Source organism: Leucoraja erinacea, chromosome 3, assembly GCF_028641065.1.
Source record: "Leucoraja erinacea ecotype New England chromosome 3, Leri_hhj_1, whole genome shotgun sequence".
NCBI lineage: Eukaryota > Metazoa > Chordata > Chondrichthyes > Rajiformes > Rajidae > Leucoraja > Leucoraja erinaceus.
The window spans coordinates 4,701,858-4,724,663 of record NC_073379.1 but is presented as its reverse complement, the minus strand read 5'-3'; the positions used below and the strand labels follow the sequence as shown (position 1 = coordinate 4,724,663).

At 43.2% G+C, this 22,806-nt stretch overlaps 1 protein-coding gene across 1 annotated transcript; it reads right to left on the bottom strand.

Moving 5' to 3' along the window:
- Positions 1-1,653: 1,653 nt before the first annotated feature.
- LOC129694867 (betaine--homocysteine S-methyltransferase 1-like) lies at positions 1,654-22,353 on the bottom strand. Its single transcript, XM_055631627.1, is given in 9 exon segments — positions 1,654-1,909; positions 2,284-2,512; positions 5,159-5,341; positions 9,239-9,386; positions 14,506-14,697; positions 16,484-16,602; positions 21,201-21,333; positions 22,113-22,262; positions 22,264-22,353. Coding segments are annotated over 9 exon segments (1,437 nt in total). The 3' UTR covers positions 1,654-1,716.
- Between the last annotated feature and the right edge of the window lie 453 nt (positions 22,354-22,806).

Genomic DNA, 22,806 nt, shown 5'->3' with positions numbered 1-22,806 from the left:
GGGGGTGGGACTGAGGATAGAGTGCGGCGATTGGAGGGAGACGTGGCACAGATCTGCGCCTCATCCGCAGGCAGGGTCGATCCCGGCCGAGTCTCCGGCGCTGTCCCGAGTGCCCCCCCCCCCCGCCCACACGGGTGGCCAGAGCAGACAGATGCGAGCTGTGCCTCTAGGCCCACTGCCAGCGCAGAGAAACGGCACTAAACCCAGCTCAACTCTGCCTGTCCCACCAGGTTAACCTGCCTGGGCTTGCGGGAAATATGGCCAGCGCAGAGAAGCAGCGCTGGTGTCCAGTCAGTCCAGACAGGGCTGTTGGTTAACCCAGTGAGACAGGCAGAGTTGAGCTGCATTTAGCGCTGGATTGAGCCTCCGAAGCCTCGCGCGCATGCGGCTGCCCCCGTCCCCTCCATGTTTTGATAGCGAGTTCCACTCTTGGGTGCAGGAGTAGGCCATTCGAGCCAGCACCGCCATTCAATGTGATCATCCACAATCAGTACTCCGTTCCTGCCTTCTCGCCATATACCTTGACTCCACTATCTTTAAGAGCTCTATCAAACTCCCTCTTCAAAGCATCCAGAGAATTGGCCTCCACTGCCTTCCGAGGCAGAGAATTCCAGATTCATAATTCTCTGGGTGAAAACGTTTTTTCTCATCTCCGTTTTAAATGGCCTACCCCTTATTCTTAAACTTTGGCCCCTGGTTCTGTACTCCAACATCGGGAACATGTTTCCTGCCTCTAGCGTGTCAAATCCCTTAATAATCTTATATGTTTCAATAAGATCCCCTCACCCTTCTAAAATCCAGAGGATACAAGCTCAGCCGCTCCATTCCATCAACATACGAGTCCCGCCTTTCCAGGAATTAACCTCGTGAACCTATGCTGCACGCCCTCAATAACAAGAATGTCCTTCCTCAAATTTGGAGACCAAAACTGCACACAATACTCCAATAGGGCCCTGTACAACTGCAGAAGGACCTCTTTGCTCCCATACTCAACTCTTGTTATGAAGGCCAACATGCCATTAGCTTTCTTCACTGCCTGCTGTAACTGCATGCTTACTTTCAGCGACTGATGAACAAGGACCCACAGATCTCGTTGTACTTCCCTTTTCCCAACTTGACACCATTCAGATAATAATCTGCCTTCCTGTTTTTGCCACCAATGTGGATAACCTCACATTTATCCACATTAAACTGTATCTGCTATGCATCTGCCCACTCACCCAACCTGTTCAGGTCACCCTGTATTCTCATAGCATCTTCCTCACTATTCACACTGCCACCCAGCATTGTCATCTGCAAATTTGCTAATGTTACTTTTAATCCCTTCATCTAAATCATGAATGTAAATTGTAAATAGTAAATAGTTGCTCTCTCATACTCTTGGGTTAACTCCCATGGCAATGTCATACCTACCTTGTCCTCCCAGAAATCACACCAAAAATGTTGAGTGCTCCAGGTCTTGTAATTAGGTCTGTCCCCGTCATTACATTGGAGCAAGGCTATGAAGACCTCGTTATGTGATGATGTAAAATCAGATTAGAGATAGTAGCATTTCCCAGACCTCCATGGCTACTCCCAGCATTTTACACTGGAGGCAGAATGTTAACAAAAACGATTCACTATCTATTCAGGCAAGCTCATTAAAATACAAAATGACATTCACCGGGTCAAGCTTTTATTTGCTTATTTGGTCTTTTGGTTATTACAGAGTAAAAATTATGCTACGATTCCAGCAAATCTCTTCTGCTTCTCAAACATCTCTTTCAGTTGATCATTAGATGTCACTTCAACTTGTTGAATGAGCACTTCATCTCCTTTGGTCACACCCCAGCTGTCTGGCTTTGAGAAGGAAGGTGAATATGGTAGGCCAGTGGCAGGCAACATTTTCTCCCAATATGCCCGCTGAGCTCTGCAAAACAATTCAAGGAAAATGCTTAATATGATGAGGTACCAGGCACACAATTTTCTTGCAAGCTGCTGGTTTAGAACGTTTTCAGAAGTGGAGATAAGATCAGAATAGGAACTCGATTATGAAATTCTATGGATTGTATTTGGTTGCAGCAAGGATGATAGCTTAATTATTAATAAAGGGTTTTGGTTTAGTTTATTGTCACGTGTACAGAGGTACAGTGAAAAGCTTTTTTGTTGCGTGTTATCCAGTCAGTTTACCGACAGACAAGGTTTGCTCCGTCTCTCCAAAAAACATTACCTGTGCAGGTAATTCTGACTTCAAATAAGTGCACAAAATTAAATGAAAAGAAAGAACACACACTCATCACATACCTTGCTCGCACCCATGGCTTTGTGTGCATGGCAAGACAACTGCCCCAGGCATCATGTTTCTCTGAACCTGCTGGCAGGAAGCCCCTCTCAGTTGCCAATTCTTCTGCAATGGCCCGAATGTGATAAGGCTCAAAGCCACAGCAGCCACCAATGTATCTGATGCCCAGATCATACGCATTCCTTGCATATTTATGCATGTCCCATCTGGTGGCAATTCGTGGTTCCAGAGCTTTAAAAATAAAAAAAATTAGCAAGGCACATTTTTCCAACACCTATGAAATCACTACGCTGCACATTGATGCTGGACTAAAAATATCTGATCTTATCCAATTATAGATACTGAGCAAATTCAGGCTTGGTTAATAACTGCATGAGCATTTAGGCCCAGCAGGAGTAACAGACTTTAACGGGATTAACAAGTTATAGGCACAGAATTAGGCCACTCAACATTCGCACTTTCTGATAAGTTATTTCAAGACCAACTTAAATTATTAAAACCCCCAGCAAGTTCGCAGCCATTGACAATATCATTTGTTTTGCCATAATATTACAAGGCATTAGTGATAGGGGCAGAATTAGGCCATTCGGCTCGTCTACTCTGCCATTCAATTATGGCTGATCTATCTCTCCCTCCTTACCCCATTCTCCTGCCTTATCCCCATAACCTTGACACCTTTACTAATCAAGAATCTATCTATCTCTGCCTTAAAAATATCCATTGACGGCTTCCACAGCCTTCCGTGGCAAAGAATTCCTCAGATTCACCACCCTCTGACTAAAGAAATTTGTCCTCATCTCCTTCCTGAAGGAACGTCTTTTAATTCTGCGGCTAGGACCTCTAGAAACATAGAAAATAGGTGCAGGAGTAGGCCATTCAGCCCTTCGAGTCTGCACCGCCATTCAATATGATTATGGCTGATCATCTAACTCAGTATCCTGTATCTGCCTTCTTTCCATACCCCCTGATCCCTTTAGCCACAAGGGCCACATCCAACTCCCTCTTAAATATAGCCAATGAACTGTCCTCAACTACCTTCTGTGGCAGAGAATTCCAGAGATTCACCACTCTCTGTGTGAAAAAGGTTTTTCTCATCTCGGTCCTAAAAGATTTCCCCCTTACCCTTAAACCGTGACCCCTTGTTCTGGACTTCCCCAACATCAGGAACAATCTTCCTGCATCTAGCCTGTCCAACCCCTTAAGAATTTTGTACGTTTCTATAAGATCCCCCCTCAATCTTCTAAATTCTAGCGAGTACAAGCCGAGTCGATCCAGTCTTTCTTCATATGAAAGTCCTGACATCCCAGGAATCAGTCTGGTGAAACTGGCAAGAATGTCTTTCCTCAGATTAGGAGGCCCAAACGGTACGCAATATGGCAGGTGTGGTCTCACCAAGACCCTGTACAACTGCAGTGGAACCTCCCTGCTCCTAGACTCAAATCCTTTTGCTATGAATGCTAACATACCATTCGCTTTCTTCACTGCCTGCTGCACCTGCATGCCTACTTTCAATGACTGGTGTACCATGACACCCAGGTCTCGTTGCATCTCCCCTTTTCCTAATTGGCCACCATTCAGATAATAGTCTGCTTTCCTGTTTGTGCCACCAAAGTGGATAATCTCACATTTACCTCACTGCATCTGCCATGCATTTGCCCACTCAACCAGCCTACCCAAGTCACTTTGCAATCTCCTAGCATCCTCCTCACAGCTAACACTGCCCCCCAGCTTCATGTCATCCGCAAACTTGGAGATGTTGCATTCAATTCCCTCGTCCAAATCATTAATATATATTGTAAATAGCTGGGGTCCCAGCACCGAGCCTTGCGGTACCCCACTAGTCACTGCCTGCCATTCTGAAAAGTCCTCTAGTCCTAGACTCTCCCACTAGTGGAAACGCCTTCTACACATCAAATCCTTACACTACTCGGTATGGTTCAATGAGGTCCCCCTCTCATTCTTCTAAACTGCAGCGAGTACAGGCCCAGTGCTGTCAAATGCACATCATACGTTAACCCACTCATTCCTGGGATCATTCTTGCAAACCTCCTTTGCACCCTCTCCACAGCCAGCTCATCCTTCCTCAGATATGGTGCCATAAATTGCTTACAATATGCCAAATGTGGCCTTACCAGCACCTTATAGATCTCAGCATTGCATCCCTGTTTTTGTATTCCAGCCCTCTTGAAATAAACGCTAGCACTGAGTTTGCTTTCTTTACTACGGATTCGACTTGCAGATTAACTTTTTGGGAATCCTGCACCAGCACTCCCAAGGCACCTCCGATTTCTGGATTCTCTCCCCATTTAGAAAATAGTCTAGGCCTTTATTCCTATTCTGCCACTGATAAAACATTCTATATTTGCTATCATAGATCCTTAAAAAAAAAAATAAAAAAAAAATTCCTCTTTCACTCTGCTCCAGATTATTATCAGGTAATAGTAATACGCTATTAAGTTAGAGAAGAAGAGAAGTAGCAAGGGCCCGATTCTAATTTGAGACTTGGCGTGCCCGGAGGGGGGGGGGGTCGCGGAGAACAAAGAAGGACCATTGTGGACTATATTGATCACTTTGTAACTTTGTCTGCACCCGATATGTGCCTCTTTGCACACTTTGTGTATGGTATATAAAATAATGAATTTCACTGTGACATAAGGTAAAATGTGATAGGAGCAGAGTTAGACCGTTTGGCCCATCGAGTCTACCCCGCCATTCAATTGTGGCTGATCTATATCTCCCTCCTAACCCCATTCTCCTGCCTTCTCCCCATAACCCTCGTCACCCGCACTAATCAATAATGTGACCCGTAACAACAAACTCTGCCTAATCTTATTCAATTTCAGCAGAAGGCATTAAAGAATGAAAGGTAAACTTTACCAAATGGAAACTCTGGTAGATCAATGAATCCCTGCTTGCTGCAGTCAGGTGTATGAAAGGCAAGAGGCTGCACCATCAAGTGTGCCTTTAGTTTTGCAGCTTCCAATCCTTCCTTCATAAGTTTCACTGTTTTAAGGCAAGTGGCTGGGTCAAAATGGCAGTTCACTCCAACGATGTCAGCACCTAGAAAATCAGAATTGGGTCATTTAGCAAGAGGGAAAAAAGAAAATTGGCAATAACTAAATTTCATAATTCTTACATTGGCTAAAAAGAACTGTCAAAAGAAGGAAGTTCCATTTTTTACAATACAGCAAGATAGGTAATTTGTACCAATTGTTTGGTCATAATTTTGTTACACCTTGGAACTATTTGTTCACAAGTTATAGGAGCAGAATTAGGTCATTTGGTCCATCAAGTCTACTCTGCATTCAATCATGGCTAATCCATCTCTCTTCCTCCTAACCCCATTCTCCTGCCTTCTCCCCATCAACCCCGACACCCTTACTGATCAAGAATTGTATTTGATACAATTCAACTTCCTACGTTCCACAACCACCATGCTAACTGCTCAGGTTGAATGGAAAAACCCAATAAAGTCTGGATACACGCAGTATCGAAGAGTTGGATACGTAGCTCGTAATGCTCTGAATTCATTTTTCCTGTAAACATTTCAGCAAGTTATCGAACTCTCCCATCAGCAAGCAAAAAGCCAAATCTTCTCTCTTCCGACCCGAAATATCATTTATCCACGTTCCATAAGATGCTGTCTAACCTGCTGTTCCTCCAGCATTTTGTGTCTTTCTCTAATTACAATACCGAGTGAGCAGAAAACTGGGAAGTGTACAAGCAGTGCAATTAAAGAAACACAAAGCAAACAGAATGACCTATTAATTAAGTAACATCCTTGTTAGTATCCCCACATGTCACATGAAAGTCCAGGGTTCTTCCCTACCACTTGGATTTGCTATTCTCCAAACATCAGCTATGTTATTATTTTTTATGCAAGTATTTAAAAATTCACAGGTCTTAGTTTTAACAAGACGCTTCCCTAGCTTTATTGATTTATCTAAGTATGGGTCTATAACACAGTTAAAATCTCCCCCCATTATTATATTTTGATAATTATGCTCTGCGATTAAATCCATTATTTTCCTAATAAATTGTGGGTTATCAAAATTAGGCACGTAAATATTTATCATAGTTAATGGTGTATTGTAAATTTCTCCCGTGACTATAACATATCTTCCCTCTTTATCAGATATGGATTTCTTTAATTTAAAAGGTATACCCTTCCGAATTATAATGGCCGTGCCTCTTGCTTTAGAGGTGAATGAGGAGTAATAGGTTTGACCTATCCAATTTTCCCTTAATCTGATCTGAGTTTGTCGTTTCAAATGTGTCTCTTGTAGGAAAGCAATATCCATATTTAATGATTTTAATTGTGCCAGAATTTTACCCCTCTTAATTGGCTCATTCGCACCTCAGATGTTCCAACTACAGAAGGTGAGACCTCTGATATTTATTCGACTATTATCTTGCATTGGCTATTATTACCAGACTGTACGATTCATGTGATGCAGCCAAGTACCTCGGAATCCCGAATCCAGAGTTGTCCTTCATAATTTCTACTGTGGTTTTACATCACCTGACACTATTAAACATAATTAAGGGAAAGAGAAATGACAGTGGAGTTGTCCCAGGATAGAAAGGTCAGTGTGGGAGTTAAATTGTTTGGCGACGGGGAGATCGCTTAGGCCAAGGCGGACGGAGCGGAGGCGTTCGGCGAAACAGTCACCCAGCCTGCGCTTGGTCTCACCGATATACAGGAGTCCACACTGACAACAGATAAGGTTGGAGGTGCAAGTGAAACTTTGTCTAATGATTAAAGAATGCTATTGCCACAAACGGGACTGTGCCATTCTTGTTACAAACACCCTGCTGGTTGGAACTAAACCAATCAAAAATAGACATGATTTTGAATGGTGCCCCCAATCAGTAGAGAGACATGGGAGATACCATCTGATCCTCGAGAAAATGTAACTAGTATTTGCATCAATAGTTTCTTTATTTTTCTGTACCGTGCTGCACACCAATAGTATTTTAGTTTATTTAGAGTTACAGACCCTTTGGCCCACCGAGTCCACCACCATTACGCTAGTTCTATTCTACACACTGGGGACAATGACACCGAGGCAAATTCCTTGTATGTATACATACTTGGCTAATAAAATTTATTCAATCCAATTAACCTACACATCTTTATCTAAAATTACATGTGGAGTTCCCCAGGGCTCCATTCTGGGACCTCTTCTGTTTAACATCTACATGCTTCCACTGGCTCGGATCATGAAAACCATCAAAATATGTTACCATAGTTACGCAGACGACACACAAATCTACACAACAATATCACCAGGAGACTATAGTCCAATACAAGCACCGAGTAGATGCATTGAGCAAATCAACGATTGGATGAACCAGAATTTTCTCCAATTAAACAAAGAAAAAACTGAAATCATTGTTTTTGGAGCCAAGAAAGAACGATTAAAAGTTAGCACCCAGCTTCAAATGGTAATGCTAAAAACAACAAACCAAGCCAGAAACTTAGTAGTCATGGACTCGGACCTGAACTTCAACAGCCACATAAAAACAGTCATAAAGTCAGCCTACTATCACCTAAAGAATATATCAAGGATTAAAGGACTTGTGTCTCAGCAGGATTTGGAAAAACTTGTCCATGCATTTATCTTCAGCAGGCTCGACTACCGTAACAGTGTCTTTACAGGTCTCCCTAAAAAGTCGATCAGACAGCTGCAGTTAATTCAGAACGCTGCTGCTCAAGTCCTCACTAAGACCAAAAAAGTAGATCACATTACTCCAGTTCGGAGGTGTTTACACTAGCTTCCTGTCTGTCAAAGAATTGATTTCAAAATAATACTGTTGGTTTACAAAGCACTGAATGGTTTAGGGCCAAAATACATTTTTGATCTTCTGCTTAGCTATGAATCACCCAGACCTCTCAGATAGTCTGGGACAGGTCTGCTCTGTGTCCCCAGAGTCTGAACTAAACATGGAGAGGCAGCATTTAGTTTTTATCCACCATATCTGGAACAAACTCCCAGAAAACTGCAGGTCTGCTGCAACTCTCAGCTCTTTTAAATCTAGACTGAAGGCCTTTCAGTAAACAATACAATTTATTAATTACCTATACTTCACTGCAACTTCTATTCCTGGTTTTATTCTATTTTAAATAGTTTATTTGATTGCTTTTAATTTTGTAATTATTTTATCTGAATAATCTAATAATCATTTTACATCTAAATGTCATTTTATATGTGTTTCTTTCCAATGCTTTTAATGTTTTATGTAAAGCACTTTGAATTACCTTGTTGTTGAAAAGTGCTATACAAATAAACTAGCCTAGCCTTGCCTTGGGTGAAATCCCACATGCTTATGGGGAAAACGTACAATTTTCATACAGGCAGCACCCGTAGTCAGGATCGAACCCGGGTCTCTGGCACTGTAAGGTAGCTTACTGCTGAGCCACAATGCCGCCCCAGTATTCAAGCTCTGTGCCTGAAAGTTTTAAAATGCTACCACTAAACTCAAGAGAATCATCGAGAATTCAATGATCTAACACACCGAAAATCCATCCTGTAGATTTATACATACTGGCATTGAATATTAGCTGCACTACTTGCAGTTCAATGCAGGAGATGGACAGAAAAGCTGGAGTAACTCCGCATCTCTGGAGAAAAAGGAATGGGTGACATTTTAGGATGGGACCTTTCTTCAGACTGCAAGGTTGCAACTCTACCGACGTGCCACCATGCCTGATTGATAGAGAAAGCTGGAAATAGAGAGGCAGGGCTAAGCCTGGCGAGCGATAGGCGGGTCTGAAAAAGGGCCTCAACCCGAAACATCACCCATTCCTTCGCTCCAGAGATGCTGCTGGCTCTGCTGAGTTACTCCAGTATTTTGTGTCTATCTTCGAGTGATAGGCAGATTTGGGCAAGGGAGGTTTGAGAGGCAGATGGTTTGCTAAAGACCAGAAATGAAAAGTTGGAGGTACTGCCTCACCTGCTTTTACAAGTCGGACAGCACAGTCCCCAGCTGATACCCCGGCCATATCACCTTCTGGGCCAATGCACAATGTGGCAGCGACAGCTTTGCCAGACTCCTTCATAACATGAACTGCCCATTCCGCCTCCTCTACATGTTCAAAGTACTACAAGAGATAGAGAGAGCAACAATATTTAAGCACAGGGACCAATATACAATTCTGTTTACCAGGAACAAGCTGCCAGCAGTAAGATTGTTCCACAAAAGGGTTTTCCAACAAAAACCATGGCCTTGTATTACCAGCCAGCTGATGTAAACAAAGCATTAGTCAGAAGTCATTGCATTGTGCATCTGTATGATTTTAAATATTTCGATCCATCAAGCAAAAAAAATGTAGACTTGTGTTTGGACAAATAAATTGATTCATAGTGCTGTAAAGAGGGAACAGTTTCATCAACTGGCCCAAATATTAGAAATGAAATAAACCTAAAGCTGAAGTGAAAGTTGTGGCACAGCTCCTGGTAATCGAGGTTGCTACTACACTGGCCCTTTGTGTGTGTGGAGTTTGCAAATTCTCCCTGTGATTCACTTGTGTGCCCCCATTTCCTCCCACACCTCAAAAGCATTCCGCTTGTGTACTGGATACTCCCAGTGGAGCTCGGGTGACAGAGTTTAAAGTTGAGCTGAGTCAAGTTTAGTTTGTGGTCACGTGTGCCGAGGTACAGCGAATAAGCTTTGGTTGCGTGCTAACCGGAAGAACTAAAATGTGAGGTGATAGCAGGCAGAATTTACATCCAGCAGTCCGAATGCAGATGTACTGCAAGCTGGCACCCAGTCTTACTTTAGTTTCCCCAATGTACAGGAGACCACATTGTGAGCAGACTCCAGTACTGCAAGGTAAAAGAAGCACAGATATATTGCTGCTTCACTGGAAGGAGTAGTCAGTTACTGGATAGCAGGAAGGGAGGAGGCAGAAGGTCACACATTGTCTGTTTGCGTACTACATTGTGACATCTGCCTACTTTTCAATTTGAAATGTTATTTTGCTAAAAAAAAAAAAAAAATCTTTAGTTACTCCAAATTTCTACTGAAGATTTGGATTATAGTCAGACATGCAATCTTGGTTCTTTATGACCATTTTGTGAGATTATCATAATTTTTATTAGTCTGCTATTCCACACCACCTTTGTGAATAAGATCACTGAAATTGGTGTACACTGGAAACATAGGTTTTGCCTGTAGGGTGGTACGGTGGCGCAGCGGTAGAGTTGCTGCCTTACAGCACCAGAGGTCCAGGTTCTATCCCGACTACGGGTGCTGTCTGTACATTCTGCCTGTGAGCATTCCCAGGGTGTACTGGTTTCCTCCCATACTCCAAAGACGTGCAGGATTGTAGGTTAATTGGCGCTGGTAAAGTGTCCCTTGTGTGTAGGATAGTGCGATCGTAGTAGTATGGGGTGATCGCTGGACGGCACAGAATCTAAACTAAGCTGCATCTCAAAATTAAAATCTACTTTGAATATTTGCACTAGTAAAAAACTACATACTGAAGTTTAATTCTAGTTTTTATCAAAATGCAGTCACATTAATAGCAACTAATTAACTGGATTAAATAAGAAGGTTCACCAAAAAGGAAAATTTACAGTGTTACTGAAAGTGGTGCTCTTTCAAATATTATGGCAACCTGCTTTGGTAATGTTGGTGTGACAGACAGAAAATGGAAGGTAGCTATGGTGTGGGACATCCTCCAACTCGAATGGAGCGCAAATCCTTCTGGGCATGATAAAGGATGATGCAATCTGTCTGACAAATCTACGAGCAACTTTCAATAACCACCAATTCAACAATGAAAGTGTGATTTATCAATACATACCAAACAGGACACACCAAACACCCAGAGCCACTCATGGAGAAAATATTTCCTTTTCTTGCACAATGAACACAGACGATTATAAGATGATAAAAACAAATACATTTAATTCAAAGGTCTAGTGCTTGCAGTGTGAGGTTACAAACAAGTGTAATTGAACAGTATCTATGGATAACAGGTGGGTTCATACTGACCAGTGCATTGAATGTAGACAAACCACTGCCTACATTAATGTCACTGCTGCCCTTTCCTATTCAGTCACTGTTAGTTCCATATTAATTAATGGTGTGCCAACTGATCATTCCTACTTTACGCCTTGAATTTCCTTTCCTGGAGTGCAGCTGCATGATATTGGCCAATTTTTGTTAGCATACAATGCAAATCAGAATTCAAAATAGAGCCACACCATTAGCGAAAATATGGTAGAGTGTGCATTAAGTTCACCAAATCAAATGCATCAACCACAGGACTCAAATTGCAGGGGCAGGGTGGAGTGAAGGGAAAGAGCAAAAGCCATTTGATTCCACGTTTGAACCTGGTAGCTGAGCAAGGGAACTTCAGTCCTCCTAGTCCTCAAGTGAAAAGTCCAAAATGATGTTTATAAGGTTTTACAGTAAAAGGCAAACAATCCTCTTCAGGATCAATTGACTTTAAATGTATTGGGACTTCTAGAATTCCATGGATGCCCAGTGCATTCTTAATTCTTGGAGAGCCCAAGGGAGGTGGTAAATCTCCTCCGTCTCACAGGAATGTCTGTAGACCAACAGGGAAAATGAAACATTACCTCATTCTCCACATTTTGGGTGGAGAATTGATAGAACTTTACACAGTGTCTATTTGGTACATCTGGTCCTCTGAATCCCTTTCATGCAACCGTTCTTCATGTGCAAATACGAGAACTCAACCCCATAACACTAATGGGGATTTCCGCAAGGAGCTCCTGCTGTTCCCACGGTTTGTGCTTCTGGTTAACACTTATCTTCTGGTGCAGTGCGTCAAGGCAAGAAGCTCTTCAGCATTTAGGCTACAGATATTAATGAGCACGTGGGGCCTCCTTTCATGCATCCAGTGGAGAATTTGGCGAGGGTTGTTGGGGACCTGGCGAACTTTCTAAACCTAAGGAAGTAGAGGCGCTGATGCGCTTTCTTTGTCATTGCTTCGATGTGGCTAGTCCAGGGCACGTTGCTGGTGATAATTTCTCCGAGCAATTTGAAGCTTTCAACAATATCTACCCCAGCACCGTCAATGTAAAGAATGTATCGACTGGGCATATTCACTGGACTAGAAGGATGAAAGGATATCTTGTAGAAACGTATAAAGTTCTTAAGGGATTTAACAGGCTAGATGTAAGAACAACGATGTAGGTACAGGATACCGAGTTGGATGATCAGCCATGATCATATTGAATGGCGGTGCAGGCTTGAAGGGCCGAATGGCCCTACTCCTGCGCCTATTTTCTATGTTTCTATGATTGCTAACCGATTCACAGGCCACTCTGCACATCTTCCTCAGCATCAGTCTGATCAAATGGGCGATGGCTGGCTCTTGGGCTAAGTAATGGTCTTCATTGTGTTACTGAACTATTTTCTTCTTGAGAATAGAACAGTCAGTACAATAGCACATCTGTTCTGGTTAGAGTGCTGTTTCTGCAGGAAAGCACTGTGAACCCGAGCATAAATGGAATAATCCAGAGGACCTGGACTTGTTTGCATCCAAATGAGACAATATCTCTAATCATGAAATAGTGTAATCGATTTGTCATGTGTTGCACAGAGGGCAATGACATTTTGTTTGTTGCAAAGGAATTGGCCTGCAGGCATATAAATAAGTGCATTAACAGCTCCTCTGTACCTACACAGCCTTGATGTAACATCTAGATCATGACCATGTTGATCTGGTAGGTACCCCTCCATACCCCAACACTGCACACTCACCTTCCCGAATAAATCTGCTATTACCTTGCTTGTGTGGAGCGAGTGTTTTCTGATCATTATTGGCCCGTGCTATGCCCTTCTACAAGTAGGAGTTTTGCCTTCAAACAGGAAGCACAAGATGATAACGCGGGCAATTAAAATTATCGTTTAGTTTCTTTCTTACACAACCAGCGTAATTTGACCCAAAAAAAATAATCACTGCTTCATAAATGACATATTTTTGTGGTAATGCAAGTATTTATTATAATAATTATTTTTCTTCATGTACAAATATGTTTGGCCTATGCTACTTTACAGCAATATTTTTTTCACCTTACCTTTGCACTCCTCTTTAATTCTTCTGGACCTCCTGTTGGGTCCTCAAACAGTTGATAGAGCTCTTCTTCAGTAGGAAATTGCCACATTCTTAGAATATTTGGGATGATCATCCCTCACCAACAATCTGATTAGTGCTTCATTCCAGAGGTTACCAGTACCCCAGGGCTTGGTCACTAAATTGTGCTTGTCTCAATCTTCGTTAAGCCATTTTACACACATATTGTGCACTTCACAGCTGAAACTTTAATATTTATAGACTGGTTAAGTAGGTTGTTAACTTCTTTTAAGAAGCGTTGTGTGTGATGGCTGGCAGCTATTAAAAAAAAAAGTCAAACTATGAAATGAAACCACATTCTAAGCCACGACTGATTAGTGGACCACAAGTAAACCGCAAAAATGGCACTTTGAATTAAGATAGATAGATAGCCTTTATTGTCATTCAGACCGAAGTCTGAACGAAATTGCAGCAGTCATACATATAATACAATAAAAACATATTAACATCCACCCAGCATCTCCTCACTGTGATGGAGGCAAACGTCTTAGGTCTGCAGTCTCTTCCCTCTTCTTCTCCCTCTGCGCTGAGGCGATACCCCCCGGGCGATGTTATAAATCAGTCCCGCGGCTCAAACACCGCGGCCCGGGGTGGTTGAAGCTGCCGCCCACCAGTCCTGCAGACGCAGACGCAGCCGCTGGCCCGTGGCCGAACCCCGGACTCAGGCCACCACCGCCAGAACACCGTCCCAGAGGAAAACATTAACCGTTGTGTTCATTAAAAAAAACCCATAACCAAGTAACTGGAACAATCTGGCGGAAGGCAAGAATAACTTCGAAAATTGACGCGCACTTACCATGCAAGGGAATAAGAGCTTTAGTTGCTATTGTAAGACACTTCAACTTGCTTGTACGGGAAATGCAAGAGTTTAATGAGTAACAGCAATAAGCAGTCAAGAATAATTGCAGAAACCCGCAATTATTCAACCAGGCATATTCACACGGTCAAGTAATTAGGCTGCTAGGCAGTGTCTTACTAAAATAAAGACAGTAACAAAAGTAGTCCAAATATTCAGCATCATTGCAGTGTGCACAACCGACATATTGGCATTTTTTAAATAAAGAAAATAAACACTTAAGAGATCTAATTAAGTGCAAAGATCACATACCTCAGCAATAAGGAAGTCGACATTCTTCTTGACAAAAACATCCAGCTGCTTTCTGAAGATGGCCTTAACTAAAGTCTCACTTTTGTTGCTCAGGTAGGAAGGTGTTTGGCTGACTCCACCAGCAACTAGGGCATCGCCTTCATTGGCCACCTCCCTAGCAATGTCACACGCAGCTTCATTCACCTTGTTGCCCTGAGAGAGGAAGAGAAAATCGAGCAGTTTAAAAAAAAAAGCCAAGTATAATTTACCATTAGTTTAGGAAATCAACAAGGAATTACAGATGTGCCGACGGAAGCAAGCTAGCACAAGGACCAACTTAACTCAAGTCCATCCAGCCTTGTGCACAGAAAATCATGTCAGTTTAGTGAACATTTCCCTCATACTGCTTGTATCTCTTCACCTCTGAGACCTACAAACTATCTAACCCTTTGATCCCGACTTTGCCCCTCTTGTACATTGCCCGACTTTCCTTAGGGTCACTGAATTCTCAATGATTCGCCGAGTCCAGTTACAGCGTTGAAAACTTTTTACTCAAGCACAATGGTTATAAGGCGGAAGAGCAAAGCATTAAAGTATCTGCAGACCGCAAGTAAAAACTGAACTTAACTAACAATACAATCAACTACGTTATACAATTAAAAGACGAAAAAATTGAACATAACTAACAGACAAATGACAATGAATACTCAACTAATAACTTTCACACAGAACACACTGCTCAAAGTCAGGCTTTCTTATCTATTTTTTAAGGATGTATCAAATACTTTCCCTCCATACTTTGTTTTTTTGTTTATTTTATTAGAAGTTAATACAGCACAAAACAGTACAGTGGAACCTAATTTTAGGTGCCAACTATGTAATACCGTAATCCATTCTATGTACAACCTCTAGTTTTATGTTATAAGAAGGAAGTAAGCAGGACAAGAAAAAGAAAACAATAGAAAGGGGAAAAAGTGGAAAAATAGATGGTAGAGAGTAGAAAAACGTGAAGTGTGTATATAAAAAATAAAAAAAGGAAGAGAGAAAGTGGAAAGTAGAAATAGAAGAGAAGGCCCCTTAAAAGAGAATTTTTCAAATCTGTATTCGGAGATGTAGATCTATCCGCGTCATGAACTGAAATCAGCAATCTTTACGGTACCGCTGCATCACATGATTCCAAAAAGTCGATGAAAGGAGACCAACTCCTTAAGAATTGGTCATATTTATCTATTAGTCGGAGTCTCATTTCTTCAAGGCGTGCTATGTCCATCATATTCCTAATCCACATTTTAACAGTTGGTGTGGTTGTATTTTTCCAAAATTTAAGTATCAATTTCTTTCCAATTATTAACCCATAATTAAAAAAAACATTTTGATCTTTATTTAAATTGGTATCTTCTCCTATTATTCTTCCCTCCATACTTTGTGACTGTACTTGGTCATATTTCTCTCAGACATCTGTGCCTTATACTTACCTACTTTTTTTCTCCAATTCATTCAAGAGAGTTAGATTTAGCTCTTAGGACTAACAGAATCAAGGGATATGGGGAGAAAGCAGGAACAGGGTACTGATTTTGGATGATCAGCCATGATCATATTGAATGGCAGTGCTGGCTCAAAGGGCCTACTCCTGCACCTATTTTCTATGTTTCTAGATCCATTTGCAGATTGCAGATGCTGGTTTACCAAAGAAAGACACAAAATGCTGGAGTAACATGGATAGGTGACGAGTCAGGTCGGGACACCGTTTCAGACTTCAATTCTATCACTTTCAAGATTTTAGTCACCCTTCCCAATACAATCTTTTGATTCTGGTATTCCTTATTTTTGATTACATCTCCAAAACGCCAAGGCATTTCTTTTAAGTTCTTGCAAGAAGAAAAAGTTTAAAAAAATATCCAAAATGATCTACAATCATACTATTTAGTTATGAACCATCTACATAGCTATTGAGCTAGCCAGAAATTTGTAAACTAGCATTGAAAAACACAGTACTTACTGAAATCTTTTGTTGCACATAATTCCCTCTGTTCATCAACTTGTCATCACTTGCATAAAAAGTGAATGTCTGCATGACTGTGGAACCTGCTCGGAGGAATTCACGATGCAGCTGCCTCACTATATAATTAAAACAAAACATTGAATTGCATTATCCTGGACCATATAAATAACATCAACACTTGTCTAAAGTTCCTGAGGACTGGAGGGTAGCTAATGTAACCCCACTTTTTAAAAAGGGAGAGAGAGAGAGAAAACAGGGAATTACAGACCAGTTCGTCTAACATCGGTAGTGGGGAAAATGCTAGTCAGTTATTAAAGATGGGATAGCAGCACATTTGGAAAGTGGTGAAATCATTGGACAAAGTCAGCATGGATTTATAAAAGGTAAATCATGTCTGACGAATCTTATAGAATTTTTCGAGGATGTAACTAGTAGAGTGGATAAGGGAGAACCAGTGGATGTGTTATATCTGGACTTTCAGAAGGCTTTCGACAAGGTCCCACATAAGAGATTAGTATACAAACTTAAAGCACACGGTATTGGGGGTTCAGTATTGATGTGGATAGAGAACTGGCTGGCAGACAGGAAGCAAAGAGTAGGAGTAAACGGGTCATTTTCACAATGGCAGGCAGTGACTAGTGGGGTACCACAAGGCTCAGTGCTGGGACCCCAGCTATTTACAATATACTAGACCATACTAGAGGTCTGCTCCCCCAACCCAATATTCCACCATGCACCCGTCTCCTCCAATGGAACTGAAGCCGTTCCCAAAAGTAAGATTCCAGCACTGCCCTGTCTCCCTCAGCAGTGGATTTAAAAAAAAAATCCAATGGCACCTTCCCTGCCTGCTGCAGCAGTGAAAAGTTCAGAATGTTCCTGTCTTGCAACTTTGTTTCGAAGTGTGTTGGAAGCTGAGATGTAAATGGAGAGTACACAATCAAGCTGGAGAAACTCAGCGGGTGCAGCAGTATCTATGGAGCGAAGGAAATAGGCAACGTTTCGGGCCGAAACCCTTCTTCAGACTACATGTAAATGGAGAAGCCAGTTAATTTTGAAATACTTGGGTGTGGGGGGGGGAGAAGGATTTGATTAAAAACGTGTACTTCAACACGACAAAATGTAATGAGGAGCGGATACTTAGAAAGAAAAGCGAAATCTCTACCGAAATGGAAAAGATCTCGGAGATTGAGCGTCTGGATTGGGCGTGGCAATGAATCAAAGGAAGAAATGCAGCCGGCAGCCGTACATGCAAATGGATCCATTCCGATTGGACATCTGCGAGCATCGGCCATTCCGATTGGACATCTGCGAGTATCGGGCACGAATTGAAAGGCAGGAAGGGCGCCGGACGGCAGTCGGTTGGATGGCCCCAGAGTTTTATAGATATACTAGACCAAGTGCAGACCCGTTGGGTCTGCTCCCCCAATGGTGTGATTCCCCCAACCCAATATTCCACCATGCACCCGTCTCCTCCAATGGAACTGAAGCCGTTGCCAAATGTAAGTTTCCAGCACTCCCCTGCCTCCCTCAATTGCACCTCCCCTGCCTGCTGCAGCAGTGAAAAGTTCAGTGTTCTTGTCTTGCAACTTTGTTTCGAAGTGTGTTGGAAGCTGATAGGAAGGAGCAGCCGTCAACGAATCAAAAGGCAGGAAGGGATCCGTACTGCAGGCGGACGGATGGGTTTGAGTTTTATATATTAACTAGACCAAGTGCAGTTGGGTCTGCTCCCCCAATGGTGTGATTCCCCCAACCCAATATTCCACCATGCACCCGTCTCCTCCAATGGAACTGAAGCCGTTGCCAAATGTAAGTTTCCAGCACTCCCCTGCCTCCCTCAGTTGCACCTCCCCTGCCTGCTGCAGCAGTGAAAAGTTCAGTGTTCCTGTCTTGCAACTTTGTTTCGAAGTGTGTTGGAAGCTGATAGGAAGGAGCAGCGAATCAAAAGGAAGAAAGGCAGCCGGACAGCAGGCGGCAGCCACAGACTTTTATATAATAACTAGACCAAGTGCAGACCCGTTGGGTCTGCTCCCCCAATGGTGTGATCCCCCAACCCAATATTCCACCATGCACCCGTCTCCTCCATTGGAACTGAGCCTGTTCCCAAATGTAAGATTGCAGCCCTCCCCTGCCTGCTGCAGCAGTGAAAAGTTCAGTGTTCCTCTCTTGCAACTTTGTTTCAAAGTGTGTTGGAAGCTGACATGTAAATGGAGAAGCCTGTTTATTTTTGAAATACTTGGGGGTGGGTGGGGGAAAGAGAAGGATTTGATTAAAAACATGTACTTCAACACGACGAAATGAAATGAGGAGCGGATACTTAGAATGAAAAGCGAAATCTCTACCGAAATGGAAAAGATCTCGGAGATTGAGCGTCTGGATTGGGCGTGGCAATGAATCAAAGGAAGAAATGCAGCCGGCAGCCGTACACGCAAATGAATCCATTCCGATTGGACATCTGCGAGCATCGGCCATTCCAATTGGACATCTGCGAGTATCGGGCATAAATCGAAAGGCAGGAAGGGATCCGTACTGCAGGCGGACTGATTTGAGTTTTATATATATATATATATATAGACTAGACCAAGTGCAGACCCGTTGGGTCTGCTCCCCCAATGGTGTGATTCCCCCAACCCAATATTCCACCTTGCACCCGTCTCCTCCAATGGAACTGAAGCCGTTCTCAAAAGTAAGATTCCAGCACTGCCCTGCCTCTTTAAAAAAAATCCCTGCCTGCTGCAGCAGTGAAAAGTTCAGTGTTCCTGTCTTGCAACATTGTTTCGAAGTGTGTTGGAAGCTGAGGAAGGAGCAGCCGTCAACGAATCGAAAAGCAGGAAGGGATCCGTACTGCAGGCGGACTGATTTGAGTTTTATATATATACTAGACCAAGTGCAGACCCGTTGGGTCTGCTCCCCCAATGGTGTGATCCCCCAACCCAATATTCCACCATACAGCCATCTCCTCCAATGGAACTGAAGCCGTTCTCAAAAGTAAGATTCCAGCACTGCCCTGCCTCTTTAAAAAAAATCCCTGCCTGCTGCAGCAGTGAAAAGTTCAGTGTTCCTGTCTTGCAACATTGTTTCGAAGTGTGTTGGAAGCTGAGGAAGGAGCAGCCGTCAACGAATCGAAAGGCAGGAAGGGATCCGTACTGCAGGCGGACGGATGGATTTGAGATGGATAGATAGATAGAAATGATTTGTACGAGGGAATTGAATGCAACATCTCCAAGTTTGCAGATGACACAAAGCTGGGGGCAGTGTTAGCTGTGAGGATGCTAGGAGGCTGCAAGGTGACTTGGATAGGCTGGGTGAGTGGGCAAATGCATGGCAGATGCAGTATAATGTGGATAAATGTGAGGTTATCCACTTTGGTGGCAAAAACAGGAAAGTAGACTATTATCTGAATGGTGGCCGATTAGGAAAAGGGGAGATGCAACGAGACCTGGGTGTCATGGTACACCAGTCATTGAAAGTAGGCATGCAGGTGCAGCAGGCAGTGAAGAAAGCGAATGGTATGTTTGCATTCATAGCAAAAGGATTTGAGTATAGGAGCTGGGAGGTTCTACTGCAGTTGTACGGGGTCTTGGTGAGAACGCACCTGTAGTATTGCGTACAGTTTTGGTCTCCTAATCTGAGGAAAGACATTCTTGCCATAGAGGGAGTACAGACAGAGAAGGTTCGCCAGACTGGTTCCTGGGATGTCACGACTTTCATATGAAGAAAGACTGGATAGACTCGGCTTGTACTCGCTAGAATTTAGATTGAGGGGGGATCTTATAGAAACATACAACATTCTTAAGGGGTTGGACAGGCTAGATGCAGGAAGATTGTTCCTGATGTTGGGGAAGTCCAGAACAAGGGGTCACAGTTTAAGGATAAGGGGGAAACCTTTTAGGACCGAGATGAGAAAAACATTTTTCACACAGAGTGGTGAATCTCTGGAATTCTCTGCCACAGAAGGTAGTTGAGGCCAGTTCATTGGCTATATTTAAGAGGGAGTTAGATATGGCCCTTGTGGCTAAAGGGATCAGGGGGTATGGAGAGAAGGCAGGTACAGGATACCGAGTTGGATGATCAGCCATGATCATATTGAATGGCAGTGCAGGCTCGAAGGGGCGATTGGCCTACTCCTGCACCTATTCTCCATGTTTCTATGTTAAATAGCAGGTAATTTGGACAGAAAATATATTTTTGTTAATGCTACTTACATCTGCACGTAATATAAGAAATGCATCTCAGAACAGTTCTCCATTGTATGTTAATCTGTTAATGTATACAATGGTCTTAACCAAGATAATTATCTTAAAGATAGACAAAAAGCATTGGAGCAACTCAGCAGTTCAGGCAACATCTGGAGAAAATGGATAGCGGGACCTGAAACATCACCTATTGAAGATTCATTTTATACTGAAGATAAGACAACTTGACGTGTAGGAAGGAACTGCAGATGCTGGTTTAAACAGAAGATCGACATAAAAAGCTAGAGTAATACAGCAGGACAGGCAGCATCTCTGGAGAGAAGGAATGGGTGACGTTTCAGGTTGAGACCCTTCTTATAACTCGATAGTCTAATTGCCATGGCTTGACCTAATATTATTGAATTACAACTTTGAACATATTAAACCTACCTTGTGACAGCAAGTAGCCATCTATGTGTGATAAATAGTATTAAACGTTTTATAGTGGTACCGAGGGCAAAATTTTGCTTGTTCAGCCTTACCTGCCTCTGGATGTTCCACTGTTGCTTCTGGAGTCCAAGGACCAGCTTTGACATATCCTCTCTTCTCAAGTGCAAAAACAAATCCCCCATCTCCAATAATGATCTCCCCGGACGCTAAACGTTCCAGAAGTCCCTACAATAACATAACATACCTTAACCACAAAGATTCACCGCGTACATAGGTAACATACTAGAAAGTAAAAATATTTTTAAAAAGACGTGGCGACTATATAATCGAGACCTAGAGCCATCTAGAGCTGGGCTCATCAGAACTGAAGTTTCTTCGTGCATTGACACATTAGGCGGCCAAATAGTTGTGAACGAATTATGAGAATTGATACAAGTGGACAGAGCGTGTTCCTTAAATTTGGAACTGGATGAGCCTTGGAAGATCGGGAGTACGTAGCACACACGCTTGCAAGTCTATACACCTCAGCAATATGAAATGCATTGCGGAGAATGCAACAGAAGCATGGAAGGGGTTTACTCAGGGAGTTAATTAAAAATAAAACCGTCCAAAGAAAAAAAGATTGTAGCAATCATCTGTTTGCAGCATGCACCGTCGAGGCAGGGTGATGCTATGCTGCAACTATTTGTGCCAAGGGGCATCTCTTTGGCGACGGGCATCGTGGCTGGAAGAGGTGGAGGTCGGTGCAAGCACCAAGAGAGCCAGCAGACACCTCGTGCCACCCCCGGCCCGGGGATGTCGCGACATGCCACAGACATGCTGGAGAGAGTCAAAATCGGACAACACGACAGACTGTTGGTGAGACTCGTCGATGAAAGAAGCGACGACATTTCTCCCTACAAGAGAGAAAACAAAAAAATGCAACAGACCTATCATTACTTGGTAACAACTTTGGCAAAGCAACGCGATTGTGAAAAATAGAAACGAGTTAAAAAAAATGTTACTCTGTGCGGCGCGTTCTTTTTGTCCTTCCTCACTGGCTGCATCTCGTCTGCTTCTGCTGTTCCTGCTGTCGCTGCGCTTTCAATTCCGCTTGCACCTGGACAGAGCGCCTGCAGACACCCGCCAACCTCGCACATCTTATAGCGAGCGTCCCACCGGCCCGGGACTCAGCATCACCCCACATGGACGGTGGGTGTTGCACATTCCCGCCCGCCCATTGGTGGGCTGATGGACCACTCCCATGGACCACTCCCATTGGTGGGCTGGGGGACCACTCCCATTGGTGGGCTGGGGGACCACCTACACTCCCATTGGTGGGCTGGGGAGCACTCCCCAATGGTGGGCTGAGGGGACCACCTACACTCCCATTAGTGTATGTTACAGACTCCCATTTGTGGACTGCACTCCTTCCCTCCCATTAGTGGGCAGTGGCATCCTCCCACCCTCCTATTAGTGGGCGTAGGGGTCTTGTTCTCTGTCATTGGTGGATGTTGCAAACACCTTTCCTCCCATTGGTGGGCTGCACCGTTTCCCTCTGAATAGTGGGCAGTGCAAACTCCATCGGTGGGGGTGCAGCCCCTTACCATCCCATTGGTGGTGAAGTCTCCTGCCCTCCCATTAGTGGGCTGCACCCCTTCCATTTGTTGGCAGTTGAATTCTCCAGCCATCTCATTGGTGTATGGCGGGAATCTTCTG